At 46.4% G+C, this 10,037-nt stretch overlaps 1 protein-coding gene across 1 annotated transcript in view; it reads left to right on the top strand.

The window, feature by feature from the left end:
• The window catches only part of SYN2 (synapsin II), a 210,843-nt gene that overhangs the window by 15,644 nt on the left and 185,162 nt on the right, over positions 1-10,037 (top strand). Inside the window, exon 2 of the mRNA XM_017895101.1 lies at positions 5,228-5,404. Within this exon, the coding sequence (XP_017750590.1) occupies positions 5,361-5,404 (44 nt within the window). The 5' untranslated portion in view covers positions 5,228-5,360. The remainder of the gene's footprint in view (positions 1-5,227; positions 5,405-10,037) is intronic.

Below are 10,037 nucleotides of genomic sequence, written 5' to 3'. Positions count from 1 at the left end.
AAAAAAAAAAAAAAAAAATCACTGATCACAGATCACCATAACAGATATCATAACCATGAAAAATTCTGAAATATTGTGAGAATTACCAAAATGTGACACAGAGACATGAAGTGAGCACATGCTGTTGGAAAAATGGCACCAATAGATTTGGTCAACACAGGGTTGCCATAAAACCTTCAATTCATAAAAAATGCGGTATCTGCAAAGCACAATACAGTGAAGTGCATAAAACAAGGTATGTCTGTGTTTGCACTCAAATCCTGGTCTCAGAATCTGCTTCTGGGAAACTGAATCTGACACAGCAGGGCATGGACAGAGTGCATGCCAGGAAAAGGGAACAGCATCCGCAAAGGCACAGACGTCTCACAGAGGATGCCTTGTTTGGGGGATAGAAATATATAGAGTATGGCTGAAGAGCAGTTCAAGGAAGGCCAGGGGATGAGCTAGAAAGGTAGTATGGAGAATCATGACTCCCTTGTTAAGAAGTGGCATTGTTCTCTGTGGAGGTTGGTGGGATTAGAATGGACTTTTTAAGAAGTCCCTCACATGGTTCAGTAGTGGCAGGAGCACTGTCTGGAGAGCCAGGAGAAAGAAGACCTTCTTTCCCCTGCTGCTTTTGACCAAGGCTTGGAGCTCCAAGTTCCAGCTCTGTGGAGCTCTGGGGCTCAGGCCCCCACATTGGCGAGCTACCTGCCTTCCTGCTGTGTCTGCAGCTGTCTTGTCACCTGCCAGGCTCAGCTGTTGCTGGGGCTGCAGTTGCAGTTGCTGGAGGTGGGCGGAGCTTGTTCAGCCAACTGCCTGTATACACTGTTACAAGCCCTGGGTCTGCACTGTATCCCCATCAGCTGCACAGACCGGAATTTTCCTTTCTGCAGCTGTGCCTTACCACTCATCACTTGCCTGTCCCCACGCGGGGTGTGGGGCTCATCTAAGGCTTCCTATTCAGGCGGTCATTGATATTCCTGTCTTGCCGGCTCCTGTCATTGGAGAAATTGGGAGGTATTTGCAGAGGAAGATGGGCAAGGACCAGGTGCTTTTCTGTCTGCCTAGATACAGAGAGGTGATTTTTTTTTTGGAGGGGGTTTTCCTGTGTTTTGTTTTCTTTTCCTTCCTCCTTTTTTCTTTTAAATTTTATTCTTTCTTCCCTTTTCTTTTCTTTCTCTCTTTCTTCCTCCTGCCATACCCTGGACTAGGCAGTCAAGATTCAGGGATGACTCAGACAAAATCTCTGCCCTGAGAAAGAGCCCAGTCTAATGGGGGAAATGGAACATGACCCAACAGACACAATATTGCACGCTGAGTACTATGATTGAGTTATTTATGTTGAATTAAGAGAGAAAAAAAATGAATGAATGTCAGGGCACAGAGGAGGGAGGCAGTCAGGAGGGCTTCCCAGAGGCAATGGTGTCTGAGCTGCATTTGGGAGGATGGGTTAAAATCATGAGCACCTGCTAATTGTCAGGCACCATGCTAGGCTCTTTGAGCTCAAATCCTCACGACAACACTGTGAAGTGGATAACCCTGTTTTACAGAGGAGGAAAAAAAAAAAACTCAGGGAAATGAGATGAATTGCCTGAGATTATAAAGCTGTGGTTGGTACAATTAGGATTCCAAAACAGCTCTGTGGTTGTTCCATTGCACCATGCTGCAAGGCAGGGGAAGGTTACCCCAAGCAGAAGGAAGAGACTGGGCAAAGGTGTGGAGGTGCATTAGATATGACACAGGGGCTGATTTTCTGGAACCCTTGGCTGCCATGCTCTCTAATCCCAAGCATGTTCCAAGTGCTCACTATGGCCTGTTGGAAAAGCAAGTGGCTAGTGAGTGTTCAACTCTTCCTCTTAAACTTGAGAATCAGAGTTTGAATCTCAGTTCTTCTGTCACTGACTCTGTGGCCTTGGGGGAGCCTCTTCCTCTCTTTGAGCTTCTGTTTCCTCATTTGTTTAAATAGCAGTGTGATCCCTACCTTGTATAAATGATGTAAGAATTCAAGGCAATATATGCATTCATCATTATTATTGATCTGTTCAAGGTGACTTTAGGATTCCCAGGACAGGTTCATGATGGAGGGGTTGGCTGAATCATTAGGCAAGGAGACTTTTAGATAATTGGATGGGGGATGCCTTCTATCCGCCAAGAAATGAGGGTGCTGGCAGACAGCCTACAGCCAGCCTGCTTCAAATGGACCAGATGCTATTTTGGAGATGAAAAAAGACTTTCTCTTGACACTGGCAGTGCAGGGAGAAGATAAAAATCAGGATGTAGGAATCCTGACTCACTTCTGATGAGAGGGCAGGAACAGAGGGCAGGCAAGCCAGCCAGGTATCTCCAGCACTCCTGCATGCTGGCAGATCCTGCAAACATGCATGTGAAGGGGAAGGATGGGAAGAAAGTGCTCACAGGCTCCCTGGCAGAATCCTGCTAATTGAGACAACAGTCAAGTGTGAGACCTTGGACTATGACTCTGTTTTCTGAGATTCCTGGAGCTGGCTGTTTTCAAGAGAAGAAATGGGGCCATCTGCTCAGAGCTAGCCCTGGTACTAAGGAACCTTTCTCTGGGGACACTCATGCAGGAACTCATACAATGTGGTGTCATGGGGGTGGTGGTGAGGCAAATTTCTTCTCAATGTACAGATACGGTAAGTGCAAGGTTAGGATTTGTTCATTTTTATTTTTCAACTTACTAACAAGTTGCCCATCCTTCTCTACTGCAAATTTGGGAAAATGATGCCCACATCATAGGGCTGTTAGCAGGATTAGATGAGAGAGCGAATGTGGAGCATGTGTCAGTGGTAAGCACACAGAGGATGCTCAATAAAAGTGGCTATTGCCATGATCTTATGCCATCTCACCAGTAAAGAGGAGGGCACCTCTTTCTTTTCTTTTTAAAACAAATCCTCAGATTCCTAGGAGAGATGCTATACCTATACCTTCACCTATACCTTCACAGCAAAATCTTCACATAGAATCTCGTAGGTCATCTTAACCTCTTTTTTTTTTTTTTTTTTTTTCTGGGAAGAGGTCTCACTTTTGTCACCCAGGTTGGAGTGCAGTGGCATGATCATAGCTCACTCCAGCCTTGACCTCTCAGGCTCAAATGATCCTCCCACCTCAGCCTCCTGAGTAGCTGGGACTAACCTCTTCATTTTATATCTGAGGAAACACACTCAAAAGAAAATATTATCCAGAATGTTACACATTAGGCTATTAAGTGATGGACCAGTGATTCAGACATATCTGTTTCCAAATCAGAACATGTTTCATTATCTTTCTTTCTTTAAAGTAACTGCTCTCATGAATATGTACCAGAAGCATACTGCCAGATTCCGTATTGGGCACTATTTATATATTATCTCATTTAATTTTCTTCAACAACTCTGCAAAGAACGACTAATCCCAATTAACAGATAAATAAACTGACTCTCATTAAATAAATTGCATGAGATTGCTAAGTGGCTGAGGCAAGATATAAACTCACATGGGTCTGACTCTAAAAATCTAATTGTTCCACAATCTAGGAGTGGCCAGGCAGGACTGAGGGGTCAGGGACTGCACATTGCCTGTAAATACAGCAGCTCATTTATTGATATCCTTTAAGTATCTCTTCCTACCACCTGGAAGACACCTCCATTGAACAGAAACTGTACTGGGAGTAGAGGGAAGGGGTTGCCTTCTGCATAGACTTTGTACAGAGGCCCAGCACTGTCTCTGGGGTGGACTGAATACTAAGTGAAAGGGCTGCTCTTTCATTCACCCTTGAAGCGGTTTGAAGAACGACCTCTGCTGAAAAACAACCTCTGATGAGTCTTCTGAGTTTCCCAGGCGGGGGAAACCCACTCTGCTGCTCACGTGTGCATAACAGAGATGCTCCTCCATCACCATGGCAACAACCAATACACCCGCATCCCACAAGAGGCCAGAGCTTCTCTGTGGGGAGCTGTGGTCCTAGCTGGGTGGGAGTAGGAGTGGGGTGTACTGCGGGGGAGTGGTGTCTCATTAGCTAGATTCTTTTTGCTAGAGGTTAGCTTGTTTCTTGGGCAGAAATGTGTGTACAAGGTCCTTGCTGTATCAAGCCTCTGATGGACTCTGGGCAGAGGGAGGTAGCCGGAACGCTTACAAGGAGGGCGTGTTATTTATCCTACAGCTTCTGATAAATGTGTTTATTAAGCAAGCTGATGAAGAATGGCAACTTTCTTAGGGGTCCGTCAGTACCTCCTAATACAAAATCTCATGGGTTTTGCAGACAGCCAGACCTGCCTTTTAGCTCTGCAACTTTTTAGTTCTAAGATCTTACGTTAGTTCGTGTCACCTCTCTGAGTCTAAATTGCTTCACTGGTAAAAAGGGGATATGTAACATCTCCCTCGTGGGGGATTAACTCAGCACATGGGCAGTTTCTGGCATGTGGTCAGCATCTAATCAGTTGCAGTTCTTACTGTGTCTCAACAATGTCGGAAAAATAGTGACTTGGCAAAGGGACCATTTCTGACTCCCTTAAGTCACGGTAGACTTGGAATTAGAATTCACGTCACCCATGCTTCTCTTGGGCACCCCTGTTTCTCTCTCTCTCTCTCCAAAACCATCTGCCAGTGTTCAGTGTTTGTTCCACAGAGGTTGCTCCTGTATTCCCTGGTTCAGCCTGGTGATATCAGGTGCTCATTTCCCCCTGGGGGGCTCTGCCCAGAGAATCTGGTAACACTAGACCTTGGGGATCACCTAGCTCATCTCCCTCTGCTTCATTTTCCAGGCCAGATAATGGAAGCTGGGAGAGAAAAGTAAAATGCCTTGTTCAAGGTCATTCAGGAAGGTAGAAGCCATTCATTGAAGTGGTTGTTGCATTTATTTTAGCAAGTATGGCTAAGCCTGACAGTCCCTGCAAGAGGGTCAAACTCACGCCTGTCTGAATTCTCTTGGGTGTTTAGTGTTGGGATAAGTGTGTGTGGGGAGAATCCTTTTTTGTACTTTAGTTGTAGTGGTAGTGAGCTCTGTGGTTCCCTGGGAGGCAGAAATATTAATAGCTAACATTTGCACAGGCCTTTACAGCTTATAAAATACACTCATATAATTGATCTTCTTTAGTCCAATAGTCCTTCAAGATAGTTATGATAATTATCATCATTCTTTTACAAATGAGGAAACTAAGACTAAAAATGACTCGCTCAAAGTCACACAGTTAACATGAAGCATAGTTATGGGGAATTGAACTTATATTTGTTTGATTTCTAATTTTAGCAAACTGGCCCAGCTGACAAGACCACTTTTTGAGAGTTAATGTGAGGGCATAGTCGTCCTCTGCTGACTCTATACAGAGGTAGAAGAAGGTATCTACAGGCTGCTATCAGCATTGTCAAGAAGGACCATCTAAATGGAGATGACAAACTCTCATCATCAGGGTCTCCAAAATGACAGGTAACAAAGATGGTGTAGAAGGCAATAATGATGTCTCTTCTGGTACACCTTTGTCCCTTTCAAAGTGCTTGCCAGATTGTTTTATGAGAGGCGCAAGTCAGGCAGACACTTTCACTCTCCATTTGCATATGAGGCCCAGAGACCAGAGCAACTTGTGGAAAATTGCAATGCCAATTAGTGATGGAGCAGGACTAGGATGTACAATTTCTGATTTTCAGATTATTTCTGCTTTCCTCTAGAGTAGGTGAGTCTAAACGGGCTCCCTGACCCTGGGTAGTGAGCAGGAGCCAAGGATGTCATGGTTTCCTTTCTTGTTTGGGAGGAAACCCAGACAACAAGCATTTTGCCAAGTGGCTCCAGGCACCAGGCTTTCCTTTAAGCTAGGTTTCTGAGCTCTGCCTACAGAGACAAAATTGCTCCTCAGTCACGTACCCAGCCTCTCTCTTTGTGAGCTATCTCAGCTGTACTGTTGCTCAAGGGAAGAGAAAAATCAGGTGATAAAGCATTTAAATTGGTTCTCGATTTTAGCCGGATTCTTTAATCTGCAGTTGCCAGATGCTTAATTGTGTTCAAAATTCAGTGGCAAGATAAAGATTACAAAGGAAGGACCTCAAAGAATCCTGGGCTTCTAGAACTGGAGAAGACTGCTGAGATTCTCACAGTTGGCTAAGTCAGTCACTGAGGGACGAAGAAAGGTGGGAGAGACCCCCTTCACAGATTGCTCTGGGAGAAATGCCTTCTACCTGGAGATGATGGGAAAATGCTGCTTGGTCTCAAGAGGGAGATAGGTAGAAATTTTCATATTTTGTAGACATTCTTGAGTTCAAATCCAGTTCTCCCTTCATATTCCAGGTAAAAGGTAGAGCATAGATAGAGTAATAGTGCTATGTTCTACCTGCATCGGGAACCCAGATCCACAAGTAAGGATAAGGGAAAGGTTGCCATTATAGCCCATTTATCATAAGACACGATGCACTGCATGTTTCTGCAGCATGCAAATACACTTCTTGGCAAGGACTCACTGCAAGCCGGAAGATACTGATTTAAGCAAATGTGATTTACAGTTGTACTAACTAATGAAAACTTCTGATCAGACACAACTAATCAATGACCATTTATGCCCAATTATAAGAAAACAGTCTGTTCTTCCACAAGAATAATATTCTTATTAAAACCTACCAGAAAACAATGTAATAAATTAGTAGAATATTTGATAAACATTTTTAAATGATCTTGTAGGCCTCCATGGTTTCTATGAAGGGCTCTAAAATAACATTTTAGAGAACATTCTGATCTACCTCCCACAACTGGGTCACTTACTACGTATTAGAGGCTTTGTAGATCATTCTGAGAAAATCAGAAGACAGAATCCCTCACCTTGAGGGGCTTGCAATCTAAAAAGAGAAGCTGGATAGACACTAGCAACATCAACATATGCATAAGTACAGCCTCTCAGAGCCACCCCTGCGAACACTAGAATGCATACGGCAGTGCCACAGAAGGCTCAAGGAAGACAGTGAGAAACAACACAGACAAGGTTTTTGCCTTCAAGGAGGAGACTGAAGAAGTTTAAAGGGATAGCTTTTGCTCTGGCTATCCCTTTTATCTTGGTTGCCTTCTCCATTCACTCTTTCCTGCCTGTCAGAATTCTGCCCATTTTATAAGGCCTGAGCCTTTCTTTCTCTGTGAAAATTCCTTTCCTTGAGATCTCTTCTTCCTCTGGCTTCTTTAACACTTACTGCCTGCTCCACTTTCAGGTCACTCACAGGCTTCTCTGCTATTCCTAGTTATGTGTTCACATGTTTATGAGCTGTCTGCTTAAGAACTTGGGTTTTATTCATCCTTGAATCTCCTTTACCTTCCCGTCCCTAGCATAATGCCTTGTATGTATTAGGCATGAAAACACGTCTGTTAATTGGTTGATTTTAAAAACATATACATATACTGTAAGTTTAATGGTTGGGGAAATGACTTAGCGAAATATTGTTTTAAGAAACCTATCACCCCCAAAATTGAAGTGACACAGTGTCTGAAACCCTCCATTAGACATACATGCCTTTGATGGCTGGACATGGTGGCTCATACCTGTAATCCCAGCACTTTGGGAGGCTGAGGTGGGCGGATCACCTGAGGTAGGGAGTTTGAGACCAGCCTGACCAACATGCAGAAACCCCATCTCTACTAAAAATACAAAATTAACTGGGCATGGTGGCGCATGCATGTAATCCCAGCTACTCAGGAGACTGAGGCAGGAGAAACGCTTGAACCTGGGAGGCGGAGGTTGTGGTGAGCCGAGATCGCGCCATTGCACTCCAACCTGGGCAATAAGAGCGAAACTCCATCTCAGCAAAAATTTTTTTAAAGAAGGGCAATAATTAAGTTCATGTAATTATGTTATTAGTGACTTATCAGTTTTATTCTCCAATAGACACAAAAACCGAGTTGGGTAAGATTATAGTTCAATTCTCAAACAACCGAGTCCTTATTACATGCCAGGTCCTGTGTTTGGTGTGGAGCCCAGAGATAACTGATACATAATCCTGTCCTAGAAAAGCTTACATTCTAGTCACCAGAATATTGTATGATAGTTTCTTTGGGGTCTATGACAAAGCCAAGCACAGGATATGGAACACTTAACCTGCCCTGGAGGATTCAGGAAAGGCTTCCTGGAGGAGCCATCAACTTGCATACCTTCTCCATGCCTTCTCTGTCTGCCTGCCTGCCTGCCTTCTTCACTTTCTACTGGTAAACACAGCTGCCTCAAGATCCACCTCAAATGTTACCTCCTCTGAGAGACCTTCCTAAGCCTCAGAGGCAGAACGAGTCCCTCCCTCCTTAGTCCTCCTAAACCTCTTTGCCCAACTGTATGATAGCATTTCTCACATCTTATGTGGTTCCTGCGTCTATCCTTCCCCCACCCCCCAGCCCAATTAGATCGTGAACTTGCAATAGACAAGAGCCGCTTCCCACTCATTTCAGCCTTTCCAGCTCTTACCACTGTGCCAGGCACATAGTAGATAGGAAGACCACTGTGTCATTGTAGTTGACTGGGAGACCTCTCTGATAGCACTGGCTCAGAGCTGAATTGTGTATCTCTAGGCCATGAGTTGAGTGCCAGCTGGGATGTAGGAAGCAAGAACTGCCCGCCAATATTAGTGACAAGCCATTCCCTGACTCCATTCAGCCCAGTACATATTTACTTTGAACCAATTCAAAAAAGAATTCAGGCACCACTACTGGAATACCTACTGCTGTGTACCAGATGCTTTACATACATGACCTTATTTACTCCAGGTAACAACTCTGAAAAGGGTTACCTATTCCCTTTTATCAGCCAAGGAGGGAGGCTCACAGGGGTTACTGATCCAGGGTCACATATCACCTAGGGTGGTCTGCTGCAAAGTGCATCTGCTGTGTCCTGCTCCATTACAACACAAGGGAAAGTATATCCAATAAGAGATGAAAACCAAAGGTCCAAGAGTCACGCAAGATTTAGAGAGTGCCCATAGGAAGGTGGCCATCAGAAATGCCTTCACAGAGGTCAAGGCAACGAATAAAACGGAAAAAACAAAAGAAAGATCTTGAAGACATGTTCTTCTTGGTATAGCACTGGATGCACCAATGCATGCTAGGAAAGAAACAGCGGGGTTGGGGGATCCCCCTCCTTCCATGACAGAGTAGAGAGGATCTGTTTCTCCCCTTTCCTTGGAGTAAGGAGGCTGTCTTCCTCCCTAGAAGAGGTATTTCTTTTTTTGTCTCACCATAGGGGGTGTGTGTGTGTGTTAGTAAGAGCGGATTATTCCCTTCCCCTCTTCTGGGGCTGGGGAGATGACACCTTTCTCCCCAGCGTTGGGAAAGGAGGTGGTTCTTTTCCTCCTCACTACAGGGTGTTCGTGCATGTGTGCGTGTGCGCGCGCGTGACTGAGATGACTCCTTTCGTTCTCACCTCCGCGTAGGGAGGCTGACACCTCTTATCTTTCCAAAGGGAGTGGGGTCGGTTTCCTTCGCCTCCATCTCAGCTGGGACACGGCTCTTTTTCTCTCCAACCAAAAAGATGGTGGGGACTCTGGTTCCTTTGCCTTCCTCTGGGGAGAAGGCCTGGCTCCCACACCCTCCCCGCATAGTCACGCTCAGCTTGCAGGAGGCCTGGGTCGCCCCCTCCTGCAAGCCCCGAGAGTCGCCAGACATGCGGTTAGGTGCCCTCCGTGAGGGGGGCGGGGCCGCCTCTGCGGCGCGGGGCGGGGGCTATCTCTGGCCCCGCCCCTGCCCCGCCCGCTCCCTCTCAGCGAGCCTCGCGCCGCCCGGCTTTCCTGGCCCAGTCGGCCGCGGCTGTCTGCGGGGTCTGGTGCCGGGGGCAGAGTCTCTGGTGCCGGGGGCAGAGTCTCTGCTGCCTCAGCCGCCGCCTCAGCCGCCTCAGCCTCGCCCTCCGCCCTCGCTCTCCCTCCGCGCCGTCCGACCCCGTAGCCCCGCGCGCCCCCAGCCCTTCAAGCCAGATGATGAACTTCCTGCGGCGCCGGCTGTCGGACAGCAGCTTCATCGCCAACCTGCCCAACGGCTACATGACCGACCTGCAGCGGCCCGAGCCCCAGCAGCCGCCGCCGCCCCCCGGCCCGGGCGCGGCCTCGGCCTCGGC

Source organism: Rhinopithecus bieti, unplaced genomic scaffold (genome assembly GCF_001698545.2).
Source record: "Rhinopithecus bieti isolate Rb0 unplaced genomic scaffold, ASM169854v2 scaffold_26308, whole genome shotgun sequence".
NCBI lineage: Eukaryota > Metazoa > Chordata > Mammalia > Primates > Cercopithecidae > Rhinopithecus > Rhinopithecus bieti.
This window is presented reverse-complemented; position numbering and strand designations above follow the sequence as displayed.